Below are 27,983 nucleotides of genomic sequence, written 5' to 3'. Positions count from 1 at the left end.
CATATGCAGATTGGTGGGCTAGACGTAGCACATATGATTGCAAGCCTACCAATGGATTCATGTTTTCACTTGGGAGTACTGATATCACATGGAGTAGTAAGAAGCAACCTTTGGTCACTCTATCAAGTACAAAGGTAGAGTACAACGGTGCTACAATGGCAGCATATGAAGTAGCTTGTTTGGGATTGCTACTTTAGGACTTTGGACTACAGGTACACGGGTTGGTTTTCATCTACTATGACAACCTCAATAGCATACAGCTGGCTCGAAACCTTGTGTTTCATGCAAGGATGAAGGACATCGAGATGCATTACCACTTCATTTAAGAGAGGGTCTTTGCAGGCGACTTCAACCTTGAGTACGTGTCAATTGATGAGCGGGTTGCAGATATCTTCATGAAGGTCCCTTAGAGTGGTAAATTTGTGGTAGTTTCAAGTGATGCTTGGCGAGATGGCATTGAGCTTGAGGGGGAGTGTTGAGATGTCAAGCTTAATATGTATTATTCTTAGATGACTATCATTGACACATCTCATCATTGACATGCCTTGGTGGATATGTATATCTTTACCAGTGACACTACAGCTAGAATACACCGACTTGGTCTACTTACAGGAGTCATGGCACATTTATCCATTTAGCTCACTCACTAACGGTTTACAATAGACCGTTGTACTAGTTTCCCCTCATGTTGCATTTTCTCACTTTTATGCTTTATAGAATTCTTATCTTGAGTTAGTGAAAAAAGACTATAAAAAATAGGACTAAGGAGCATACTATTGAGCAAGCATTTGCGGCTACACAGCAAAAGAAGAATACCATTGTTTCCACCTCCAATGCTTCTATAAGTAGCATGCCGACCCCTATAACAACTCTACTACTTTAAGCAATAGGTAAAGCATGTAATTTGGGAGCAATTGTGGACCATTGAATAAAGGTTGTCAATTGGGGACACATTGCAAATTGATGGTAGTAAATCTTTTTTTTTTTTCTTTGAGCCTATTCTTATGTATATGTGTGCCATGGGAGACGTAGTTGAGAACTTGACATTTGTTTTTGTGTTTCTATAAGAAGGACAGTAGTGGGTCAAAAACTCTCTTTCTCATCACCTTATCTAGACCATTGTGACTTTTTACCTTTTTTTTTAATGAGAGAGAGGGAGGGGGGGGGGGGGGGGGGGGGGGGGGTTTATTGTAATGTTTAAAGAAATGTATATTAAATCAATAATATTCACAAAAACTCACAAATACATACCTTACTAAAGGGTTGTGTGTTTGTGAGTGGCAACTTCAAGCACAATATTCTCCAATTTTGATTGTTTTATTGTTTTGGGGGGGGGGGGGGGGGGGAGGAGGGGAGAGAGAGAGAGAGAGAGAGAGAGAGAGTACTACCATCTTTAAGAGATCAATATGGAAACTTTATAGACAATAGAATGTAACACTTGGCAAAGAGAATTGATTTCTCTCTCTCTCTCTCTCAAACTTTTTGGCAATGAAGACCATTGTATTAATATCGTCTATAATGGAGCATCCATAGTATTCCTAAAGAGAGGTGAGGTTGACTCCTCTCTTCACTATGAAGTAGCCAGCATGCCATAGAGACCCATGAAATGGATCATAGGATGAGTGCCTCACCTAGTGCATCTATAGCGTCTTTGATCGTATCTACCCTAGTTTTTTCACATCTTATAGTTGTATCAATCTTATTGTAGTTGTAACTCTTTAGTCACATAGGTTATTTTTCCCTCAAAGACACTAAAAGTACATTTCATTTAGATAGATAGATAGATAGATAGATAGAGAGAGAGTGTCCTTGTTCAACTAGAAAGAAAATTCCACATTCTAACAAAGCTTGATTACAATAGAAAACAAGGGCTAGCTATATGAAAGTTCGTTAACAACATTAGATGGCATGCGAGATTGAGTAAAGGCAACCAATGAGAACCAACGTTTACTATTAAGCAAGCAAGTGACTTCTTCCTCCAAAAATGAGAACCAACGTTTACTATTAAGCAAGCAAGTGACTTCTTCCTCCAAAAATTCATGTGATTGATTTTCAAACGTACCAAATTTGTTAAAGCTTAGGATAATCTTATGTTAAAAACACATGATACTTGCATTGGGTGCATGTAATCTGTATACATTACCCTTGTCCAAGAGAGGGGTTGAGGACAAGAACTAATGTTTAGTGCTTATTAGCACTTGTAATTTGCAAGTCCATGAGACAGTGGGAGACCCAAATTCAGCCCATACTACCAATATCAATGTTCTCTTAATGATAATCTTTCACCAAAGAGGTTCCATATTTGTTGAAATTGGATCCTTTTTACCTTGTAGAGAAGTTCTTTTTTTGTGGAAAAGAAGGGAAATTTCCAATTTTGGAAGAAGATAGTTGCTATAGCCCTCTTTAATAATATGAACAATTGTTATGAAAAAGGTGTTTGGACTAGTACATTATTGATAAACACACACCGTACTGCAACTAGTGCGGTGTGGTGTTCGAACCTGGTCGCACCCATTGGCAACAACTTTCTGAGTATAATATAGGCTTATTGGATTTATTAGGAGGAGGAAGTGATGTTAACTCTAGTTATTGAACCCATTGAAGAAAGATGGTATTATTTATAGTTAACTACAAACGGTGACTATACCTTAAAAGATGAATCTGTTAATTCTAGTTGGGAACCCCACCCCCCAAAAGAAGGGGGGGGGGGGGGGGGGGGGGGGGGGGGGAAGAGAGGTAAGTCACATCAGTTCCAGTTACTAAACCCCGGAAAAAAAATGATGCTAACTCTAGTTACTAACCCCCAATAATTTGTGCTTAAGTTAGTGATGGATTTTGGTCTGGCCGCGAGGGGGAGGGGTGTGGCGTCCAATCAGAATGGAGAAAATGGTGGGTTTGTGGGCAGGTGTGGAGGAGGGCAAGACGAGCATCGTCACCGTCTTCTGCTGGCCGTCTGCTGCAGGCGCGGCAACCTCTTCGCTAGCGCCAATATCCTCTACTACCTCTTTTGCGAGCTTCTTCTGCAACAATGGCGACGCTTGCAAAGCAGCAGCGCCCGCTTGTTGAAGTGGGCGCCCATCAACAATGTCAGCTCCGAGTGTGAGCAACAACACCACACCAAAAAAGAGGACGAAAGCGCGAGTTCTCATGCGTGCTTGCCTGCCTCTGTGTGTGTGTGTGTGTGTGTGTGAGAGCTCTCTCTCTCTCTCTCTCTCTCTCTCTCTCTCTCGTGTGAGTTGATGCGCTCTCGCTCCCTCTGTGTGTTGCTTGTGAATCGTGACAATGTGTGTGTGTGTTTTGGGGGGGGGGGGGGGGGGGGGGGGTTGGTTTGGCGCAGTTGTTTAAGCTCTCTCGCTCGCTCCCCTGCACTACAAATATGGATCAAAATACGCCGCCCGCCCCGCCCACCCCGTACGTGCTAAGTTCTGACTACGAAGATTCACACTTGCGCTTTTTGACCGGCCGGCCGCGTTCCTCTTTAGAAAATCGTTCCATATTCACATGCTTGACATTTTACACCACATAATCCTAACTTGATCTTCATTTTCAACCCCTATGGAAACACTATTCAAACATTGAAATTTTATGCCTCTGACTTTCTAAAATTTGTTCCTTGCTCTATCGATAAAAGTGTGATCACATGCACTAACAAAATCACCCATGGACTTATTGATAATTATCTACTTAAGTCAATTATGGATTAATCAATGACTATCTAATGGACTTATTGATAAATATACTTAAATCAAAGTGATTTACAAGAATTCCACAATTGTAGTTATGGATTCGCACATGACAAATCTATGACTGACAATATTCATATTGCACCCATTAGTGCTTGTTTGATTGTGCCCAATAAAGCCAATGCGGCTCTTGCATTTCCTAATTTAAGGTCGAGATTGAACTTCTCACCTTGTTCCTCACCCACTCACCATACACTGACCATTTAGATTACCTTGTTCCTCACCCCTCACCATACACTCACCATTTAGATGACCTTGTTTTGCATTCCCACCAGTTGGAATGAGAAAGGAGGATCGAGATAGGTTTAAGTTTGCCTTCATTTTGCCTCCATGCATGCTAAAGAGATCAAGCAATTGAAGGACTCTCATGATTGTATATACATTCCAGTTTCACTCTCACTATCTTGTCTTTGTTTCCAGTTCATTTGTTGTTCAATCGTGTATCTGAAGTCTTTATCTAAAGTTTGCTTACCTGATTTGATCTGACTAACTCTACTAGTCTAACTTGGAATAGTTGTCAAAAGTGACTAGCTCATTCCATTTTGGCAACCACAATAGTGAGCTCAATAGCTCTTGATAGAGAATCTATCTCCTAATTGGGTTTTGGAGCTAGATGAATTCAATCATTCCACCCAAAAGGGTCGGACATGGATGAAGGTCGACAACCAATTCATGGAGGAACCAAATCGTGTCAATACCATTCTAGAGAAGTTAGAGTGAGGCTTTGACATTGACACTAAGCCTGGAAATGAAACGGATGCGAGCAGGACGATGATCAGGAGGTGGAGGACTCCCAACATTCTCACTCAGTCTAGGTGTAGGCATTTGCAGAGAGTGGAGAGACACTCTCGATCCAGTGGCTCTCAAAGAAAGGATAAGGACAAGAGTCAGAAGCACATGAGGATAGTGATGGCAGCAGGAAAAGTCATAGATTAGCACAAAGCAACTCAGAAAGGAAATCAAAGCTAGATACTATTACTGAGAGACAAATGACAATGACAAGTGGGATGTTGATACAGATCATTATGGTAAAAGATGAACCAAAGAGAGGAAATTAGTCTCAAAAGACACATCCAAACATCATGAACGCTCTACTGACTTGAAAGTTGCATTTTTAGTGTATAAGGGGGGTAGAAAGGATGATCCAAATGTGTATATTAAGGCATTTGAGCAATATGTTGAGCTAAAAGATATTGATGAAGATGAGTGGGAGGAATACTTCCCACATACATTGAAAGATGCGGCTAGGAAATGGTATTATCATTACCTAGCATGCCATCTCAGAACTTACAACAACAAACTGATCAAAGCCTTTTGCCTAGAATATTCTCATAATAGGGGTGATGAGAGATCCTGTGTGAATTGGATAGGATCAAGCAAGGGAAACTATCAGCTCAAAGCTATGTTGAAAAGATCAAGGAACTTACTCGACAAATACATGAACCTTGATCAGAGAGGAGAATGAGGGCTTAGTTCCTTAACAAATTCAGAAGCAAGAAACTGAGGGAATAGGAGGTTCCAACCCCAACCAATTTTTAATGACCTGGTTCAAAGAGCATTAAAACTTGAGTAGCAAGCTAAGAAGAAAAAGGGCCACAAGAGTAGAAGAGATTCCAACGACGATGACACAACAACTGAGGAATTAGAATGAAGAACCACTTCTAGCTCACCTAATAGTGATTCAAATGATAGGGCTAAAAGCAAAAAGAAAGGACCGGGAACAAGGAAGGTGGAGGAGATGCCAAAGCAGATAGTTGAAATGGATAACATTAGAACCTCAGTGGAAAAGCATGAGACCCAATTCTCAAAACGTAGATTCTAGGATCATAGGTCAGATGAGTGTACCTAGTGTATGTAGTATGAGGCATATGGACATGTCTGAAACAACTGTGGAATAAGAATTCACCATTTTAAAAAGGATAAAGATTTTATCAATGATTGCACTAACCAACCTCAAAATTGGTGAAGGCAGATGGAGCAGCTAGCTCCAAAGAGAATGAAGTCAAACAGTACGAGTATGGTTTAAAGTTCTCTTTTGGAGACTATAGTGGTCGAGGTTTACTCCCACTTTGCCATACTTTTGGTTGTGATAGTTTTTTTGGTCAGTTTGTAGTGTTCAAGATCATCTCCCACTTTGGTGTCATAAATCTAATACCTAACCTACCCAAATGATTTTCTCATATTAAATTGATCATTTAATATGCAAGAATAAACAAAAACAAGAGTTAGAATATAGACATGGCTTATGGATCTATCTCAAAACGGGGCCAAAGTCAAAGGGTCCAAATGAGAGATGGTATGTCAAAGAGCAACGCAAGTATGGAGCATAAATACCTTAGGGTTAGCTTCATTAAAGACCTCCAAAGGTTAGTGTTAAAAGTCCTTAGACCTTAGGCAAGCTAGGGATGAGCTTGGGGTGGGAATCCGGCCCAAGCTTGAGGTGCTTGTCGTGCTTGCTAACTAAGGTGCTTGAGGTGCTTGTCCTGCTTGCGGACTAAGGTGCTTGAGGTGCTTCCTGACTAAGGTGCTAAGGTGATCCATGACTAAGGTTCTTGAGGGGCTTAAGGTGTTCCAAAAGTCAACAAGTATCCCTACGCATGGGGGGGCGGCCCCTCATTGTAGGGGCATGAGAGAGAGAACACACACACCCTCACACAAGGCAAGGCTAGTCTAAAGAAGCAACAAGGACACATGTCAAGTTCCTCTCCATGTTGCCCTCCTGGTGTGCCTAAAGCCTATTGGTTGGCCTCTCAAGGGGAAATGAAATTTAGCTAATGAAATTAATTGTTTATACATTTATCAAGTCCTCTCTCAAAGGGAAAGGGGGACACTTGTCCTAAGGCTAGCATGGTTGCTTGATATGAACTCTGCATGTGATTGGCTAAGCTTGTAGGGGTCCAATCCTTTTGAAGCTTGAGCTACAATGAGGGGTCGACCAAGGAATCTAGGGGCTTTCTTGCAGGGTATACTCTCCCACACCCATACGCACACACTCTCATGGTGTGAAGTGCAAAGTGCAAGAGGTCCATCTCCTTCTCGAAGCTTGTTGAGAAGTTGAGAGCCTACACCAACACTCTTGGCTATGGAATGCAAATCCAACCAAGAGCCATGCTTCAATGCATAAGCTTGCCATCTTCTCCATCTTCATTACTATGCTATTATGCTATGCTAAGCCAGAAGAGTGATGATAAGTGAGGAACTATTTCTTTCTCCTATGAATGTTTCTTATTTGTCTTCCCTACCCTCATTCCCCGCTAGCTCTCTCAACCTTTGAAGGTGTTTGAGGCCTTGGAACTGAAGCCAAGGATGGTTATTTCTTTTATAAAGTTTATGCTATGGTCCTGATGCATGAAGCTTTTCATCTTCATAGCATCACCTAGGTCACAAGGAACACAAAGATTGTATTGTACCAAGTCTCTCTTTATGGGAGAATCTATTATACAAAAGTCTATTGGAGGGGGACTGGCTCTACATAAATATGGTCCTCAAATGTTGTCATGTTCTCCAGTTCTCTCTCTTGCAAAAGTATTGTTCATGCCAAGTTAATTAAGTATAATGATTATGTTGTTTCCGCTAATTAAGTTCACCCTCTATGTTCTTAAAGTAGTCTCATAAAAATGCTCCCTATAATTCTCTTAATTCCGCTATTCTCGATGTTCATAGGCCATTTCCATTACATTGGTATCAGAGCTATTCGTTTCTCTTTTCTTACTTAATAAGAGAGGTCCTTAATTTGTCCATGAAAGGTTGGACCTGTTCATTGCAATAGGGTAAGTGGGACAGGGATCTATTATCTTGGTTGAAAAGGACTTAGTTCAAGGTACACCGTTGGGAACTATAGTCTTCATAATGGAGTCTCCTGGGCTTGCCTTTGGCTTAACCATTATTGAGCTACTAGCAAGCTCAACATGAACCATTATTAACCAAACAATGTTAGGCCCTCTCCACTAGTCTTTGCAATCAATAGTGTCTAAACCATGGGTATGGCTGCTTGAGAACTAATTTCAAAGGAAAAGAAGAGTAGCGACTAAGATTTTTGAGGGTACCAAAGCATAAAGTAATTTTATATGTAAGTTTAATTAGCATGGCTGACAATATTTAAGAGAGTATAATGAATATTGACAACTTTGATTTTGCACATGAAGGTGCTAATGATGATGCCCCCATGTTTGTTACTAGGTTGCAACAAGCTATGGGCAACCCTGCTTTGCAAGCCAAAGTTACTCAACAGCTTCGTGCTTATGGGATTTCCCTTCCTCTCCCCTGTCCTCTCCAAGAGAGCTTAGGAGGCCTCTTGATGAGACTCCTAGAAGAAGACTCTCTCCCATAAGAGAGGGGGAATCCAAAGAACAAGAAAGAAGCAAATCACAAAGTTCCTTTGAAGATGTGGCTCCAAGAAGAGGACAGTTTAGATGGTCATCAACTCTCCCAAGAAGAAATGGTCAACCCATAGTCCATCTCCTCGTCTCTTTGAAAGGGAAGAGAAGAAACAAAGGAAGAAAAAGGCAATAAATAGGTCACCCTCTTCTCCTTCTTCTTCACCTTCCTCTTCTTCCGACGAAAGCAACAACTATTCTCCTAGATCATACAAGAGGAGAGGACATTGCATATCCTACCCTACATGGAGAAGGTCCCAAAAGCAAAGAAGTTCAAAGAGGGAGGAAAGAGTATCTCTTTTCTCACCTATGATGTCACCTTTGGTGCTACCAACAAAGTATTGGCCTTCATCCAACAATTCAACGCAACCTTTGGAGACGAGGGTTCACAGAGTCCTCCAAGCTACATCATGTAGCTATGCACTTCCAAAAATCTGCTCATCAATGGTGGGCTAGCCTTTGTGGCAATGTTGAAGCCCCAAAGACATGGAAAACTCTACGAGTTTCCATCATGAAGCAATTCCTTGCAAGAGATGCAAAGGACAAAGTGCTTACCAAATGATGGAGTTTGAAGCTGCTCTCCAATGGGTCTATCCACAAACATATGGACAAGTTTTGGGATTTACATCTCAAGGCTACAATCTTTCAAAAGATAAACTTTGCCGAGCAAAAACAACAATTCTTTGTGGATTGTATGAAGAAATGGCTGAGTATGTCAACTCCCAACGGCCTGGATCTATCACCAAAGTAATCCACCACACTATGGTTGCTTCATGCATCAATTTACAACAAGGGGCTAAAAGGAATGCCAAGCCCATGGAAGACAAAGATAGAAATGAAGCAAAGGGGAAGAACAATGCCTAAAACTCTTCCCAAGGCAATTCCAACAACAACAACAAAAATTGGTCCAAGGAGAAATGAGTTTACAAAGGTAAAAATAAACTCTGTCTTGAAGAGCTAGAAGCTTTTCGTAAGGACCACAAATGCTTTAAGTGTGGGGAGAAAGGACATGGCTATCATTCTTGCCCAAAAGAAATGCCCGCAATGAGACTCCTAGAGCTTTCACGATTGAAGCTCCCAAAGAGGATGCTCATTGCAAAGGATCACCTCTCTCCTATGCTTGGGGAAAGTTAAGGGAGCATGATGCCTTCATCCTGTTTGACCTTGTCTCTACTCACAACTTCATATCAATGGAGTTGGCCACTAAGTTGGGCATGCAAGCTTTCGAGATGGGATATAGCGTAACTGCTGCCGATGAAGCTTTCAGGGACAACAAGCCTCCATTACTCCCTTGATTGGGAAGTTGAGGCTCAATGTCCAAAGCTACGATGACAAAGAAGAATTTTTTATATCTCCTCTCCAACATGAGGATGTTATCCTAGGAGCACCATGGTTCAATTGCATGGCTGCCAACATGAAGTTCTTTGAAAGGAGAATCTACTTCACCTACAGGGAAAAGAGTATGTGTATAGATGCTAATGAGTCTGGTCGTACTATACCACTAGTAAATTCACTTGCTTTTGATAAGTTAATGAAAAGCTTAGTTTCTGCGTACGTGATTTTTTTCAAAGAGTCTCTAAGTGACAAGGAGATTAGACTTGTCTAATTTTCTAAATGGATTCCAAGATGTTTTTATCGATGATATCCCTTTGAGACTTACCTCCAAAATGAGGGGATAATGATCATCGAATTGAGCTCCTACCAGGAAGCTCACCGCCTAACAAGCCTTTCTTATCGTGTTTCCCAAGCTCAACAAGAGGAGATCATGAGGCAAGTACAAGAATTGGTAGACAAAGGGATGGTGAGGCCTATCTCCTCTCCCTTTTTTTCTCCAGTTCTTTTAGTGCAAAAGAAAGATAGTGCATGCCGCATGTGTGTGGACTATCGAGCGCTAAACCATATTACTATCAAAAACAGATTTCCCATACCATGGGCTGAAGATTTGTTTGATAAGCTACAAGGCTCTACCTACTTCAGTAGGATTGACCTTAAAAGTGGCTATCATCAAATAAGGATAGTGAATGAAGATATCGTAAAGATCGCGTTTTGTACAACGTTTGGTCTTTATGAATATCTAGTCATGCCTTTTGGTTTGACTAATACATTGTCCATATTCAATCATTTGAGGGAGAACAAGCTTTGAGGGAGAACAAGCTTTTTATCAATAAAAAGAAAAGTAAATTTTTCCTTCAAGAGATTCAATACTTAGGTCATATTATCTCTCAAGATGGTATTTGTATGGATCCATCAAAGTTGAAGGTAATAAAAGCATGGCCTAATCCAAGGAATCTACATGAGCTACTGTATCATTTAATGGTCTAGTAACTTGTGTGTAGCGGACCCAAGACCTCACACACCTTTGAAGATGGTGAGAGCTAGCGGGGTATGAGAGTAGATCGAGAGGAAGAAGGAATATTCTTACGAGAAAGAAATATTTATCCTCACATAATCACTCTTAATAGCTTAGCATAGCTTAGTAATTAGCATGGTACAGGAGATGAGCATGCATTGAAGCTTGGCTCTTGGTTGGATTTGCATCACAAAGCCATTCTCAAAAGCTTGGAGAAGATGATAAGCTTTCCATTAAAGCTTGGAGAAGGAGATAGTCTTCTTTAGTTCACACATGAGATTGTGTGAGTGTGTGTGTGTGATAATGCCTTGCAAAAATCAGCCCCCTCTCTCTCTTGGTCGACCCCTCTTGCTATTTGCTCATGCTGGCATCCTATTGGCCCCTACAAAGCTTAGCCAATGAAAATTAAGAAGCATAAGTGATAGCCTTGTGACGTATGGCCTCTTGGTCCTCTTGGTCTTCAGGCCAATAGGATTCAGGCAAGCCATTGGGCTGTTGAATGCTCATTGGACCCCTTGGTAGACTGTCCAATAGTCTTCTAGAGAGCTTAATTTCTGTTGGTTCTTTTATCAAGTGTTTTTTAAATGAATTAAAATGAACTTACTCTGGCCTAATTCTCATTGGTCCACCTCTATGGCCATCCAATAGGATTTGAATGCACCTTGGGGGCAACTGGACTAGGAAGCTAACATGTGTCCACTATGCCCTTTGTGTAAAGGGAGCTCGGAAGAGTGTGTGAGTGTTTCTCTCTCATCCCCTACAAGAATAGCTCACCCCCTCCTATCTAGGGATATGTGAAGACTTTATGGTCTTCACATAAGCATCCAATTCTGTTAAGCTTGACCATTTGGACTTTACCTTTGAATTTTGGAACCTTAGCATTTTGGAAGTATTAATGGGCTAAACCCTAAGGTCCTTGAAGCACATTGATGCACACTGCTCTTTTACAGATGGTCCCTCTTTGGATCCCTATTTTCCCTCCTTTGGATCCCTACTCGGACTGATCTGCTAGCCTTACCAATATTCTAGCTTTTTCTTCCCTGGTACTTCCCCATATTAAATGATCAGTTTAACATGAGAAAATCATTTAGGAGAATTAGATATTAGTTATTATGACATCACCTCTCTTGAAATCATAGTCGTCCTCGACTATGAGATAGAGAATATAAAGCCTAGTTATTAGTCCATTTGCTGGAGGCATGATCTCCATGACATGGCTGCACCAACAAATAGGAAAACATTGCCAAATGTGGATCTTTGACTATCCACACAACCCGCATGCTCCGCACTCATGTAACCCATAATAGATGCATCATTATTACCAAAGCGCATGCACTTGTCTACTATACGTTTTATATATTTCAAAAATGTGCTTCACCACTACACAGTGCTTCCTGCTAGAATTTGCCATAAATCTGCTAACAACTCCCACTCCAAAAGCAATGTTTGATCCCGTGGCTATCATGGCATACATAAGACTGTCAATTGCTGAAGAATATGACACCTTGGCCATTTTTTCTTTCTCAACATCAAGACTTGGGGAACACGTCCAAAAACCCTAAAAAAGACTATTCGTTTGTCTCATTCTGACACTCGAAGACGAGGTTTCGGACCAAAAAAGTCTCAAAATTGCCCGAAAGGGTCCTGCACCGACGCGAGACCCTTCAAAAAAAATTTACATATGAAATTTCACAATTTTGACCACATGATTGCATCTAGAATGGCCTAAAATCCTAGAAATGACTATCCATATGCAATGGATAGTCATTTCTAGGATTTTAGGCCATGTTGGACGCAACCATGTGGCCAAAATTGTGAAATTCCATCTAGAAACTACCCAAAAGGGTCTTGCACCAATTTTGAGACTTTTTTTTGTCTGAAACCTTGTTTTCGGGTGTTAGAATGAGACATATGGGCAATCGTTTCTAGGTTTTTGGGCGTTCCAAACACAATGAAGTGCTCAAAATTATCAAATTTTAATAACTATAATAGATAAATCTAAAGCTTTTCTGAAGTTTTTTTCTTTATAATAAAATATATAAATATTTACTTTGAAGATTTTTGGGACATCTCATTGCCACGGTCTTTTCTAGGATTTATGGGCATTTCAAACACAGTAATAGATCAGAATTATCAATATTTATCTCTCTCACACATAATATTGTAATAATAAAAACTCTATGATTTGACACAAAATACCTTGTAAGGTTTTAGGTCGCGTCCACATTTCTTTTGTTAATTGTTAAGTGTATCCACATAATATAAAAGTGAGATCAAAGTTGTAATTATCTATTGCTAATTTATATTTCACTAAAAATTGAAGTAAAATATTTTTAAGTATACTTTAATGCAAATTGGATTCTATATTGCAGTCTTTACTATCTTTAGAGAGATGGTTTATCACTCATTATGCAAGGGAATCTCTTGAATGTCAGCATGCACATTGATTACTACGAGTAGTCTCTACTCTTCCTAAAGCAATCTTAATGATTGGGTTTCATGTTATGATCTCGCAACATCTCTTCAATGACAGTACGAGCATAAATTAAAACTGTTTTATATACACCATTTTCCTTTTGTGAATAAGTGGACAAGTCACGTTTTTTAAATCAATCTTATCCTTAATTAATTGTATGGATCGCTCGATATTTTTTTTGCTCAAAAAAGTTCGCTCAATGTTAGATAAAACTCCATTTTTCAGGTGCTTGCATTAGGGTACTCAATGTAGCCTTTGCCCATACATATTAAAACATTGCAAGACCTTGTGGATATAAGTTACCTATGAAAACTCTAGTATTCCACGTTTTCTATCCCTCTTGATATACATACCAAGAAAGTGTCTTGCATCTCCCAAATCCTTCATAGAAAATTGCATGCTAAGTGACTTGTCATTCTCATCTTTAGGCTTCCCAACAATGAGCATATCATCACCATAAAGTATGAAGATGATGAGGGAATCATTGTTCAACATCCTGATATATGAGTAGTGATCTTCTTGACTCCTTACATAGCCTTGGGACTGCACGTACTTATGAAGCTTCATGTACCATTGCCTTGATCCATACTTTTGTCCATATGATGCCTTATGCAATCTAGCCACTAGTTTTATAGTAGGCTTCTCAAGTTTGACTTCATAATCCTCTAGATGTTTCATGTAGACATCCTCATCAAGATCCTCATGAAGGAAAGCCGTCTTCACGTCCATCTAAACAAGTTCCATGTCCTCACTGGCTACTAGTCCAAGCACAAGACGCAATGTAGTCATCTTGACCAATGGAGAAAAAATCTCATCAAAATCCACTCCTTTCTTTTGCTTGAAACCCCTAGCAACCAATCTAGCCGTAGGCTTGAGATCTTTTTCCGTGGACTTTTTCTTATACACCCATTTGCAAGGTAAGGCTTGTAGTTTCCTTGCCAAAATTGAGCTATACTCAGATTGCATTTCCTTCTCCAACTTCATGCTATCTTCCATATTAATAGCCTCATGGTAGGAGGAAGGCTCTCTGCAATCAGAGACCAACAAATATTCTAACCCTATATGAAAACGTGGCATGAGAGACACGTGTAGATCTCGTCACTGCCTGGCTATTGGACTCTACTCCCTTAGGAGCATGACTAGATCTCTGTGGAGCACTATTAGTGGTAGGTACATCTCTATTAGACTGAGTTTTTTGCGTAACTAATCTTGAGGCTTCATTCTCAAATCTGACTTTTTGATATTCAACCTCTTTCATAGGTTGTCTATGTATCTTTGATTCATCAAAAATCACTTGTGGGTTGCGAATAACTCTGCAAGATTCCGAGTTCCAAAGACGATAACCCATCTCACCATCTGCACCATAGCCAATGAAGATGCATTTGTGTGACTTTGGGTCTAGATTCTTTCTAAGTTTTTTACGCACATATGAGAATGCCTCAAACCCAAACACATGTAATCTATCATAATTAGGCTTCTTGCCTACTCACATCTCCTACAGAATCTTATAGTTCAAAGGCTAGATGAGCTATTTATTATATGCACTATTGTCATAACTACACCCCAAATTTCTTGAGGTAAATTTTCCATAGATAGCATGGAAGTGACCCTCTTTTGAATAGTTTTATTCATTTTCTCAGTAACTTTATTCTAACAAGGTGTGTATGGAGGCATAATAAATTGTTTCCTAATGCCTCCTTTGCTACAGAAGTCCTTAAACTCAATGAAGCCGTACTCTCCCCCATTGTCAGTGTGCAAAGCCTTCAACTTCTTGCTTGATTGGTTCTTGACCATAGATAGGATCTTTTTGAAGACATTAAAGACTTTGTATTTCCTCTTCAAGAGGCAGACCCACATATTGTGAGTAGAGTCATCTATGAAATTCAAGAAATATGATTCCCCCCGTAGAGACTTATGCGGCATAGGCCCACATAGATCACTATGAACCAAAGCCAGAGGATTTCCTAACTTCTTATCCAATTGCAAAGTGGTAAGCCCAATGTGTTTTTTGTATACGCAATGCTCACACAAACTAAAATCAAAATAGTTTAACATAGGGATATAGCCAAAACACTGCAATTGCTTCATTCTCGTATGAATCATATGACCAAGCCAGCTATTCCACAACTCAGTAGAAGGTAGCTTCAACTACATAGATAGAATTCTCTTTCACGGAAGAAACATACAAGAATTATAATGAGATAATTTTTTTTCCTTTGAGCATTGTTACTATATACATGTGGTAGTGATGTGTGTGAACACATTAGGACCGTCGGGGCATTTTTTCCCTCTTTAGGAGGTTTTTTCCCTCGAGCATTCTATATACGCCCATCACTCTAGGGCTATCTATCTTTCCATTGCACACTAAGTAACACACTCTCTATTGTGTGCCTTGAGCTTCCTTCGTCTTCTCCAAGCTGTGTGTATTTCTCTGCCACCCTAATTCCAACAATTGGTATAAGAGCAGGTTGTGTCCTCCCGAGCTTAGTCGCCAGCTGCTCCAGTACACGCCTGCTCACTTTCTCCAATTTCAGTGAGCTTTGGCGTTTATTTGGGCTCATTTCGGCCTTCGTTTCCACTACAGGCAGGTCTGCACAGGCAATTTCATCATTTTGTGCAAAATTTCCGTCAGTGCTGTTTTCTACATAACAAGTGCATTACAGTCTTCTACGGTTTGTGTTATATAGCACGTGTTGTTCCAGCTCCGTTTCTCCTATAATCGGGTAGTTTTCACATCAGGTGCAGCATTTACCATGGCTGACAAAAACAACACAGATGTGTTCAAGATGTTTGCTGCTGAGGACAGGTTGGATGGGGACAATTACCCTATGTGGGCTTATATGATGCAGCATGTTCTTGTGTCAAAGGGCGTCTGGAATATTGTGCAGGGCATTGATGTACGTCCTGGTTCTGAGGATGTAGGCGATGTTGAGGATGTTGCAGGTCTTGCTACAAGGATTGCAGCTGTTAGAGTTGTTTTGCCTTCGATAGAACAAGCTCGTTGGGATGTTAAGGATGCGCAGGCTCATGCATTGATTGCGTTGTCTGTGAAGCGCACCATTGTTCCTCACATCCATTCAGCAAAATCTGCAAAACAGGCTTGGGATATTTTGGCTGGTCTTTATGCAAGACGCAATGAGGCTAAAATTGCTTTGATGCGTAAAGAGCTGGAGTCAAAGATTATGCATGAGGAAGATGATATGGACACTTTCCTTTCTAGTGTCAAGGATATCAATGAGCAACTTATTTCTGCAGGTGAAGTTATTTCAAACAGTTCCCTTGTGCAAACTGTCCTTGATGCCTTACCAGATTCTTACCAGACTTTTGCTAGTACTTGGAGACTGATGACCCAAGGAAATCCTGAAGTTGTCAAGTTTGATGCATTATGCACATTGCTGTTGCAAGAGTCACTTTCCAGAAAAAACAGGACTAGACAGCATGCAGTTGAATAGGCTTTTATTGCTTCTCAAAGAAAGGGTGGTAACAAACTGTCCTTGATGCCTTACCAGATTCTTACCAGACTTTTGCTAGTACTTGGAGACTGGTGACCCAAGGAAATCCTGAAGTTGTCAAGTTTGATGCATTATGCACATTGCTGTTGCAAGAGTCACTTTCCAAGAAAAACAGGACTAGACAGCGTGCAGTTGAATAGGCTTTTATTGCTTCTCAAAGAAAGGGTGGTAACACCAATGCATCCACTTCTTATGGTTCTGCTGCGAGTGGAAAAACTTATGTTCCTAATGCTTCTGCTGGCAAAAATTCGTCTAGAAATTATGGTGATAAAGGCAAAAAGAAGATGCGTTGCCATTATTGTAAAGCTAATGATCACTTGATCAAGTCGTGTCCTAAGTTGAAGGCCAAAGAGGCTAAGAAGAAAGAGGGTGGTTCCACTGCAAATGTTGGTTCCACTACAAATGCAGCCATTGTTGAGTCTTCTCTGAAAGGAGACTTTGTTGCTGATGTTGATGCAGAATGGGCTTTTAGCGCAGAGTGCACTTACAATCCTGCTGTCCATGATGCATGCTTGTCAGTTGCTGCAGATTCACATGTGTGGTATTTCTACAGTGGTGCTACAAAGCACATTACCTCACATCGTGAATTGTTCACCTCTCTCGAGTCTGTCCCCCATGGGAATTCTGTCACTTGTGCCAACAATGCCTCTTATCCAGTTCAGAGAGTTGGAAAGATTGTGCTTATTGCTGCAAATGGCACTTCCTTCACACTTGCTGATGCACTTTATGTACCTGGGATCAATAAGAATCTCTTGTCTGTATCCGCGCTTGCTAGACTTGGACTTGTAGTCAAATTTGTGGATGACAGATGTACAGTTCATGATCTCAATTTTGGTGATGAAATTGTTGCATCTGGCCTTTTGTGTCGTGGGCTATTTTAAGCTCACTTTGTATGACAAGTGTGGACAAAATTTTGCAAATGCTGTTGCAGATTCAAGGGCTATTTCAGATGCAAAACTTTGGCATGCACGTTTTGGTCATCTGAATTTTGCCAGTTTGTTGCTTTGCAGAAATCTGATATGGTTGCTTCTTTGCCACCTCTTGAAGCAGCTGTCAAACATGTTTGTGAAGGCTGTATTTTGGGTAAGATGCAGCGTTCTAAGTTTCCAAAGGATGGTTCAGTTCGGGCCACATGCAGGTTGCAGCTTGTGCATAGTGATGTTTGTGGGCCCATGCAAACTCCGTCCTTGGACAATTACCTGTACTTCGTGACTTTCATTGATGATTACTCCAGGCATGCATGGGTATTTCCGCTTAAAGCGAAGTCCGAAGTTTTTATGTGCTTCAAACAGTTTCTGGCTATGGCTGAAAATGTATCGAAATGTACTATGGGCACCCTCCGTTCCGATCGAGGGGGGGAGTATATGTCTCATGAATTTAATGCATTTCTGGCTAGCCGTGGGATAAAACACCAATATACAGTGCCTTAGACACCTCAGCAAAATGGTGTTGCTAAGAGGAAAAACAGGTCACTGACGGAAATGGCACGATGTATGGTCAAAAGTCAAGCTTTGCCGCATTCTTTTTGGCTTGAGGCCATCATGTGTGCCACTTATGTACTTAACAAGTGTCCTACAAAAGCTTTGCAGTCTATTACTCCATATGAAGCATGGCATGATAGAGAGCCTTCTATCGAGCACATGCGTGTTTTTGGCTGTTTGGCATATGCTTTGGTGCCACAAACACAGCGCAGAAAATTCGCTGATGAGGCTGCCAAATGTATTTTTGTTGGTTATAGTGCTGAAAGCAAAGGTTACAGGTTATATCATCCGCAAACGAAGCATATTCTGGTTTCACGGGTTGTGGTGTTTGTGGAAGATTATGTTCAGCCCTTGCTATCATGTACTAGAGACAGTAATGTAAGCTCATAGGACATTTATGACACTTTGTTACCTCTTTTCAGTGGTGGAAATACGAATGTAAGTTCGAGTGAGGTAAATGTACAGCCTATGGGTGTTTCTGAAAATGTTACAGATCAGCCTATTACTGATGTAGATGTACATGATGTACTTGATGAGGAAAGGGCTGAAAATGAGTAGGCTAGAGGTATGCCAAAATGGCTGGTGCACACTTTGCGTGTCAATAAATTGGATGCACCTTTGTCTAGTCGTACTCGTTCAGGCTCTCGACATGCATCTTATGCATCAGATTGTTATGCTTTGGCTGTGTCTAGCTTACATGATGTTGAGGAGCCTCTGTCTTTTGATGAAGCACAGAATTCAGAAAATTGGATGGCTGCCATGCAATCAGAATATGATGCACTTATAGAAAATGACACATCGACTTTATGTGACTTGCCTCCTTACAAAAAGGCCATTGGTATGAAGTGGGTTTACAAGTTGAAACGCAAGCCGGATGGTTAGATCGATCACCATAAGGCTCGACTTGTTGCAAAGGGTTATGCACAGCAAAAAGGCATAGATTATGAAGAGACTTTTGCTCCCACTTGTCGTATGACTACTGTGCGTTTTCTATGTGCATTGGCAACTCATTTTGGTTGGGATGTACATCAATCAAACATTGTTACTGATTTCTTGAATGGTGACATATTTGAGGAAGTTTATGTAACACAGCCTCGCGGTTTTGTCATAAAAGGACAAGAGGACAAAGTGTGCAGATGTAAGAAGGCCTTGTATGGGTTGAAGCAATCTCCTCGTGCTTGGTATGAGAAAGCTGACACTCATTTGGTCAAACGAGGCTTTCATAACAGTCCAACAGAAAGCACATTGTATGTAAAGCGTGAGGGTGATGTACTTCTCATTGTGGTTCTTTATGTCGATGATTTGTTGATCACTCAACCAAATGAGAGACATATTGCTGAATTTAAGGCTGATTTGAATGCTACTTTCAAGATGAAAGATTTGGGGTTGTTGCATCATTACTTGGGTATACAGTTTAAGCAGTGTGATGGTGATATTGCCTTGTGTCAGAAAAGTTACATAGAGACATTGTTATGTAATTTTGGACTTGAGGATTGCAAACCTATTGCCACTCCCTTGGAAACAGGTTTGAAGTTGAGTCTAAATGATGCTAGCAATCCTATTGATGTCACTCTTTACCAAACTGCTGTTGGCTGCCTCATTTATGTATGCAACACGAGGCCAGATATTCAATTTGCAGTCTCACAGGTCAGTAGATTTATGCATAGCCCAAGGTCTAAGCATTGGTAGGCTGTCAAGAGGATTTTCCGCTACCTTAGTGGCACTTTACATCTTGGCTTGTTTTATCCCAAGGGGGGATCATTGCCGCCAGACTTACATGCTTTTTCGGACTCAAATTGGACTGGTTGTTTTGACACGCGAGTGTCCACAAGTGGTTTTTGTTTCATGCTTGGCAGTTCATGTATATCATGGTTGAGCAAGAAGCAACCTACTGTGGCCACTTCGAGTTGTGAGGCTGAGTACAGAGCAGTCTTCACAGCTACGGTTGAGTGTGTATGGCTCAAACGCCTTATGGCTGATTTGGGTGTTGGACAGGACACTGGCAACACTATGTACACTCACAGCCAGAGCGCATTGGCAGTTACGAGGAACCCAGTTGTTCATGCTCGCACAAAGCACATTGAGGTGCATTACCACTATGTCAGGGAGAGGCTCTCAGCAGAAGAGATCAGCTTGGCTTATGTGCCAACAGAGGACAACCTTGCAGATCTTTTCACAAAGGCATTGTCTCGTGAGAAGCTTGAAGTTTTCCGCAAAGCTTTGGGCTTACTCCCCTTTGTGGACTGATCATGCCCTCAAGGCATGGCACTTCCCTTTACTCATGTGCTAACTCTCGTTCACCGCATCACTCCAGGGGGATTTGTTACCATATACATGTGGTAGTGATGTATGTGAACACACTAGGACCGTCAGGGCATTTTTCCCTCTTTAGGAGGTTTTTTCCCCCGAGCATTGTATATACGTCCATCACTCTAGGGCTATCTATCTTTCCATTGCACACTAAGTAACACACTCTCTATTGTGTGCCTTGAGCTTCCTTCGTCTTCTCCAAGCTGTGTGCGTTTCTCTGCCACCCTAATTCCAACAAGCATGACCAAGTTACCTTTTTTTATTATCCAGGAACCATTTCCAAACACGGTAGTGTATCCAAGGTCATCAAGATTTCCTACTAAAATCAAGCTCTTAGTTAGCTTTGATACATGTCTAACACATTGTAGCATAAACTCGATACCATTGCGCATAAACAACTTCACATCTCTAATGCCACATATCTCAAGCTGATGAGAATCACCCAACTTAACTTACCCAAGTGTGGAAGCATAACTAGAGAACCACTCCTTGTGAGGAGTAACATGAAAATTGGCACCTGAGTCAATAATCTAATTCTGTGCATATCATTCATCGAGAGTTAATAACACCTCTGGACTCAAATCAAAAGTGAAAACTGGTAGATCTTATGGATACTTCACATCAGGAAAAACATCAACATGTGAAGACTCAACAATATTGAGCTCCTCTATCTTCACACTGTTTTTAGGAGGTGTAGGACTTACAAAAATGGATTTACCCTTTTCTCTTTACAATGTAAATGACAATCTTTCTTCATGTGCCCTTTCTTGTGATAATGGTAGCATTTAATGTTCCTTGTGTCATGTCCCATTCTTGCAATCCTGACAACGACCACGATTATGACTACGACCTCTTTGCCATTGATGCTTTGTCTGGGCACTTCCGCTAGCCATATATGCATCATCATGCCCACCAGTATCAAGAGATTGATGTCAAATCTCTTTCGTGAGCAAAGCACTAGTAACTTCACTAAAAACAAGCTTGCCTTGAGGGTTAGAGTTACTAATGGTAGCGTTAAATGTATCCCATATGCAAGCAAAGAGCATAGCAAGAAAATGGCTTTCATTTCATCATCAAAATTTAACCCTTTAGAAATCAATTATGTGAAAACACTATTGAACTTGTTCAAATGTGAGCTGACTCTTCTACCCTCTTTCATACTCAAACGCATAAGCTTCTTCATAAAAAGCACTTTTTTTGATGCACACTTACTATCCCAAGCTGAGCATAATGACTCCCATAATTCCTTTGCAATAAGTCTTGTCCATAATCGTAAAGAAAATGGACTCACCAAGGTGTAGGTGAATGGTTACCATAGCACAAGAATGAAGCTCCTCCCACTCATCATTAGTGTAAACACCCTCTTTATGCTCTTTCAATGGCATTGCAAGCCCCTTATTGACCAAGACATCAAGCATACATTGCTTCCATATTGAAATTTTGACAAAGTATCCTATGTTCAGAGATCAAAATCTCAACTAGAAACTCAACAAAATCATTGCAATGTCAATTCAAAAGAGTGTGATAAGAAAACTAGAGGACTCGTGGAAAAAATCCAAAAGAGTCTCATATGTACGACGATGAAAATCTCAAGCAAAACTCAAGACAAAATCAATGCATAAAATATCAAGTGTGCTCTCTGGGCATAAACTAGCATATATTGCTCAATAGAATTGTCAAACAACTACGGGTTCACCAAAGAATGTGTCAAGAAAAGTATGGTCTAGCTAAGAAGGTGTGAAACCTCTGGCTACAAGAGTTTGTAAAACAAGTCACAAACACTCAAATCTAATAACCCCACCCTAGGATCCCTGATAAAGTATATACATGTCGACAACCATCAACAAGCAGCTAGAAATATGTACATTGCTACAATTGCTCCCATGCATCTAAAACCCATGGAAGTCAATTTATTTACATATTTTCAAATTATATACACGGAACAACAATATTCATCTTGTTTTTCATGTAAGTTGTCTAAGAAAACGCTTATATTAGGATGATAATGTTGTTGATAAAGAAGTTCTTGTCAGTTTCATTAAACCTCCTAATTTCTTTTTGCATTATTTAGTTGTCTATTGGCATAGCATATCGGAAAATCCATGTTTTCTTTACTAAGTTTAGCTAAAACACATCTTATTGCAAACAATGAAGCATCTATAGGCACAAGGACAATCTTTGTCTAATCAAGCATTTTTAAAATAGGTGCTAAAATCAATGCCTCTTTCAATGTCTAAAAGGACTTCTCATCTCATAATAATCAATATCTAATTCTCCTAAATGATTTTCTCATGTTAAACTGATCATTTAATATGGGGAAGTGCCAGGGGAGAAAAAGCTAGAATATTGGTTAAGCTAGCAGACCGGCCACAATAGGGATCCAAAGGAGGGAAAATAGGGATCCAAAGGGGGGGGCCATTTGTAAAAGATCCATGTGCAACAATGGGCTTAAAAGACCCTAAGGTTCAACCCATTAAGACTTCCAAAATGCTAAGGTTCCAAAATTCAAAGGTTGTGTTCAAAGGTCAAACATGGGGGGAATTGGATGCTTTGTGTGTGTCCCAAAAGTCTTTATCAATCTCTACATAGGAGGGGGTGAGCCTTGCAAGTAGGGGATGAGAGAGAAACACACACACACACACAAGCTCCCTTTACACAAAGGGAATGAGGGACACATGTCAGCTCCCTAGCCCAGATGCCCACAAGGTGTACCCAATTCCTATTGGATGGCCTTGGAGGTGGACCAATGAGAATTAGGCTAGAGTAAATCTAGTTTAATTAATTTAAAAACACTTAATAAAAGAACCAATAAGAATAAAGCTCTCTGGAAGACTATTGGACAGTCTCCCAAGGGGACCAATGAGCATTCAGCAGCCCAATGGCTTGTCTGATTCCTATTGGCCACGAGGCAAAGGGGTCCAATGGGAGTTTAGTTGAATTAAATAATTACCTAAAGCTCTCACAAAAGGGGAAAGGGGGACACGTGTCAGAAGGCTATCACTTATGCTGCTTAATTACCATTGGCTAAGCCTAGGGAGGTCCAATAGGATGTTAGCAAGAGCAAATAGCAAGAGGGGTCGACCAAGAGAGAGAGGGGGATGATTTTTCAAAGGCATTATCACCTACACACTCACACTAGCTCATGCATGAAGTAAACAATACTTTCTCTCCTTCTCAAGCTTTAATGGAAAGCTTACCACCTACTCCAAGCTTTTGAGAAGGGAGGCCTACACCAACAACTCTTGGCTTTGTGATGCAAATCCAACCAAGAGCCAAGCTTCAATGCATGCTCATCTCCTCTACCATGCTAATTGCTAAGCTAAGCTATGCTAATATGAGTGATTATGTGAGGAAATGTACATATTTCTCATAAGAATACTCCTTCTTCCTCTCAATCTACTCTCATACCCCGCTAGCTCTCACCATCTTTGAAAGTGTGTGAGGTCTTGGGTCTGAGACCGTGAGGGAATTGATGTTGTGTTTGATGAGTGTTTTTCATAGTGCATGAAGTTTCCATCTTCATTGCACTAGCTAGTATTGAAGGAACACAAGAAATTGCATTGTAAAATGTCTCTCTTGATGGGAGAAACCATAATACAAAGCCTTTTGGAGGGGGGACCGGCTCCATGCAAATCCGGTCCTCAACTGTTGTCAATTGCTTAATTTCTCTTTTTTTTTTGAAATATTGTTCATGCTATCTAACTAGGTGTTATGCTTTTTGTTGCTCTCTCCACCCAAGCACTCTTGTTAATCTCATTAGGAATCTATTCTAATGAAATGCTCACTATGTTCATGCTATTTCCGGGTACACACAAGTTACTAGGCCATTAAATGTTACATTGATATCAGAGCACAAGGCTTCTCTTTTCTTGCTCAAGAAGGGAGGTCCTCAAGCTAGCTATAAATGGTTGGTACTATTAATTGCATGTGAGTAAGTAGAATAGGGATTTTTCAGCCTTGCAGTGCGCCTGCCTTTGTGCAGTTAACAGGGCATCACCGTCGAGAGCTATGGTCTTAATAGTGGAGTCCTACGGGGCTTGCCTACGGCTTAACCACTATGGATCTATTAGAAGCTTGACAAGAGCCGGTGCTGTTTTGGTGTTGAACGATGCTCTCTTCTATTCCTTGCAATTAATGGTATTCGAGCCACATGTACAGTAGCTTGAGTGCTTTTACTAAAGGGGTAAGGAGGAGTAGCAACTAGGGCTTGAAGTGCAAAAGTACACCTAAAAACTATACACCTAAAAGTTGTTAGAATGGCTGACAATAGTAAAGAGAGTGAAATTAATGTTGATAACTTTGATTTTGCTAATGAGCAAGCTACTAATGATGCCCCAATTCTTGTTAACTATCTTGTTTCTAGGCTTCAACAAGCCATGGGCAATCCATCCCTCCAAAGTGAAGTGCAATGGCAGCTTCGTGCTCATGGGATTCTCCAAGGTCCCCACCATGACAAGAGAACACCTAGGAAGCCTCCTTGCGAGACTTCCAAAAAAGGTCTCCCTCCGATTCGGGAAGAAGAAGAGGATCCCTATGAAGGGCTCAGAAATTTGCTCCTTGATGACACATCTCCTTCTCAAAGGAGAATTCAAGAGCCTCCACCAAAGGAACAAGAAAGAAGTGAGTCTCCCGCCACCTCGACGGAGATGGCTCCACGAAGACGGTGGGCTAAACGCTCTCCATCACCTCCAAAACGGAGAAGACCATCGCATACTTCTCCACACCATACTTCAAAGAGAGATGACAAAAAGCAAGAGAAGAAAAAGGCGAGAAAGAGGACACCCTCTTCTCCATCTTCTTTATCCTCTTCCTCTTATGAAAGTGATGGTCAAGACAACAAAGATCAAGGCAAGAAAAAGGCGAGAAAGAGGTCACCCTCTTCTACATCTTCCTCAAATTCTTCATCTTCTAAAGAAAGTGATGGTGCAACCTTTGAACCATCAAAAAGAAGAGGCCATAGGAAATCCTATGCCGCATGGAAGAGGTCATCCAAGCTCAACAAGTTCAAAGAGGGAGGGAAGAGCATCTCTTTCCTTACCTATGATGGCACTTTTGGTGCTACGAACAAAGTCTTGGCCTTTATCCAACAATTTGATGCGGCATTTGGAGATGAGGGCTTCACAGAGTCCTCTAAGCTACGCCATGTAGCTATGCACTTTCAAAAGTCCGCCAGACAATGGTGGTCTAGCCTAGGGCCAACGGTGAAGCTCCACGAACATGGAAAGCTTTAAGAGCTTCCATTATGAAGCAGTTTTTGGCCATCGATGCCAAAGAAAAAGTACTCACCGAATGGCGAAGCTTGAAGCTCTCTCCCTATGAATCCATCCACAAATATGTAGACAAGTTTTGGGACCTACAACTCAAAGCCACTGTCTTCAAAAAGTTAGATTTTGAAGAGAAAAAGCAGCAATTTTGTGCGGGTTTAACCGAAGAAATGGCGGAGTATGTCAACTCCCAAAGGCCACACACCATATCGGTAGTAATACATCATACTATGGTGGCCTCTCGAATAAATTTCCAAACAAGAGCTAAGAGGAATTCTAAGCTCCCTGAAAACAAGGGTTCTAATGAGCCTAAGGGGAAGGACAATGTCCAAAAGTCTCCTAAGGGCAACTCCATCAAAGCTAAAGAGAAGGGAGTTTACAAAGGCAAAAATAAACTCTCTCCTGAAGAGCTTGAGCGTTATTGCAAGGATAACCGGTGTTTCAAGTGCGGCAAACAAGGGCATGCGTACCGCGCTTCTCCACAAAAGAACAACCGCCATGATCCTCCTAGAGGTACCTTGGTCCAAATCCAAGAGGAGGAAACTCACCACAAAGGATCTCCTCTATGCCATGCTTGGGGAAAGGTAAGAGAACATGATGCTTTTATTCTCTTTGACCCCAGTTCTACTCATAATTTTATATCTATAGAGTTGGCCACCAAGCTAGGCATACAAACCTACGAGATGGGAGATGTCCTACCCACAGACGGTGCTTTCAAGGGGCGAGAAGCTTCAGTCACTCCCTTAATTGGGAAATTGAGGCTCCATGTCCAAAGCTATGTGGACAAAGAAAACTTCTTTATCTCTCCTCTCAAGCATGAGGATGTAATCCTAGGGGCACCATGGTTTGATCGCATGGCTGCCAATGTTAAATTCCCTGAAAGGAGAATCTCCTTTAAGTTCAGGGAAAAAGATATGTATATAGATGCTAAGGAGATGGGTAACACTATACCCATTGTACATACACAAGCTTTCAACAAGTCAATAAAGAGCTCTATTTCTGTGTACATGATTTTTGTTAAAGATTCTAAAAATGAATCTAATGTTTTAGCAAAAGAAAATATACACAATCAAAAGGAATTAGAGTTATCCAATTTTCTCAAGGGGTTTCAAGATGTCTTTATAGTTGACATCCCTTGTGAGCTCCCTCCTAAACGAGGCAATGATGACCATGCAATTGAACTTCTTCCAGGAAGTTCACCGCCTAACAAACCTCCTTATAGAGTTTCTCAAGCTCAACAAGAGGAGATTATGCGGCAAGTGCATGAGTTAGTTGATAAGGGCATGGTTAGGCCTAGCTCATCTCCATTTTGTTCTCTTGTGCTACTAGTGCAAAAGAAAGACGGCACATATCATATGTGTGTTGACTATAGAGTACTAAATAGGATCACTATCAAAAATAGGTTTCCCGTTCCACAGGTAGAAGACCTATTTGATAAGCTACAAGGGTCCACCTACTTCAGTAGGATTGACCTAAAAAGTGGCTATCATCAAATAAGGATAGTTGATCAAGACATTGTAAAGACCGCATTTTGCACTACGTTGGTCTTTACGAATACATTGTCATGCCGTTTGGCTTGACCAATGCACCAGCCACATTCAACCGCTTGATAGAGAAGCTATTCAGGCCTCACCAAACCTTTACTGGAGTGTTCTTTGATGATATTATCATCTACTCTAATTCATTAGATGAACACAAGCGACACCTCCAGGTAATATTTCAAGTTCTAAGAGAGAATAAACTTTATGTTAATCGAAAGAAAAGTGCATTTTTCTTACAAGAGATTCAGTATTTAGGTCACATTATCTCTCAAGATGGCATCCAAATGGATCCATCAAAGTTAGAGGTAATAAAAGGATGGCCTAAACCAAGGAATCTTCATGAGTTAAGAAGATTTATAGGTATGTGCGCATACTATAGACGCTTCATAGAAAATTTCTCACTAATAGCAGGACCATTACATGACCTAATAAAGAAAAACGTTAGGTACACATGGTCTACCAAGGAGAAAAATGCTTTCAAAAAGCTTATCTCTCAACCTGTGCTTACACTACCGGATCTCTCAAAGCCATTTGCACTCCAATGCGATGCTTGTAGTGATTGCCTTGGAGCTGTTTTGCTTCAAGAAGGGCACGCCATAGGCTATGAAAGTCGAAGGAATCGACCCTGTTGAGCAAGCTCTAGGCATATATGAAAAGGAATTCATTGCAGTTCTACATGCCTTAGACTCATGGAAGCACTATTTATTGGGGACTCCTTTCATTCTGCAAACGGATCACCAAAGTCTTAAGTACTTCATGACGCGGACCAAGCTCTCCGACAAACAAATGAGGTGGGCAAACTTTCTTTCGCAATTTCATTTTCATATTGCTCATGTTGTTGGCAAGCATAATCAAGTAGCCGATGCACTCTCAAGACGACCTAGAGTGAATGCGGTTTCCATAGCAACTCACAATGATCTATCTTCTTTG

At 40.8% G+C, this 27,983-nt stretch overlaps 1 protein-coding gene across 1 annotated transcript; it reads right to left on the bottom strand.

The window, feature by feature from the left end:
• Window positions 1-2,731: 2,731 nt before the first annotated feature.
• LOC147461300 (uncharacterized) lies at window positions 2,732-3,264 on the bottom strand. The gene has a single exon (XM_086500558.1). It carries the CDS (start codon window positions 3,147-3,149, stop codon window positions 2,823-2,825), a length of 327 nt encoding a protein of 108 aa, XP_086356684.1. The 5' UTR covers window positions 3,150-3,264; the 3' UTR covers window positions 2,732-2,822.
• Between the last annotated feature and the right edge of the window lie 24,719 nt (window positions 3,265-27,983).

Source organism: Adiantum capillus-veneris, chromosome 3 (genome assembly GCF_014529385.1).
Source record: "Adiantum capillus-veneris isolate H3 chromosome 3, ASM1452938v2, whole genome shotgun sequence".
Classification (NCBI taxonomy): Eukaryota; Viridiplantae; Streptophyta; class Polypodiopsida; order Polypodiales; family Pteridaceae; genus Adiantum; species Adiantum capillus-veneris.
This window is presented reverse-complemented; position numbering and strand designations above follow the sequence as displayed.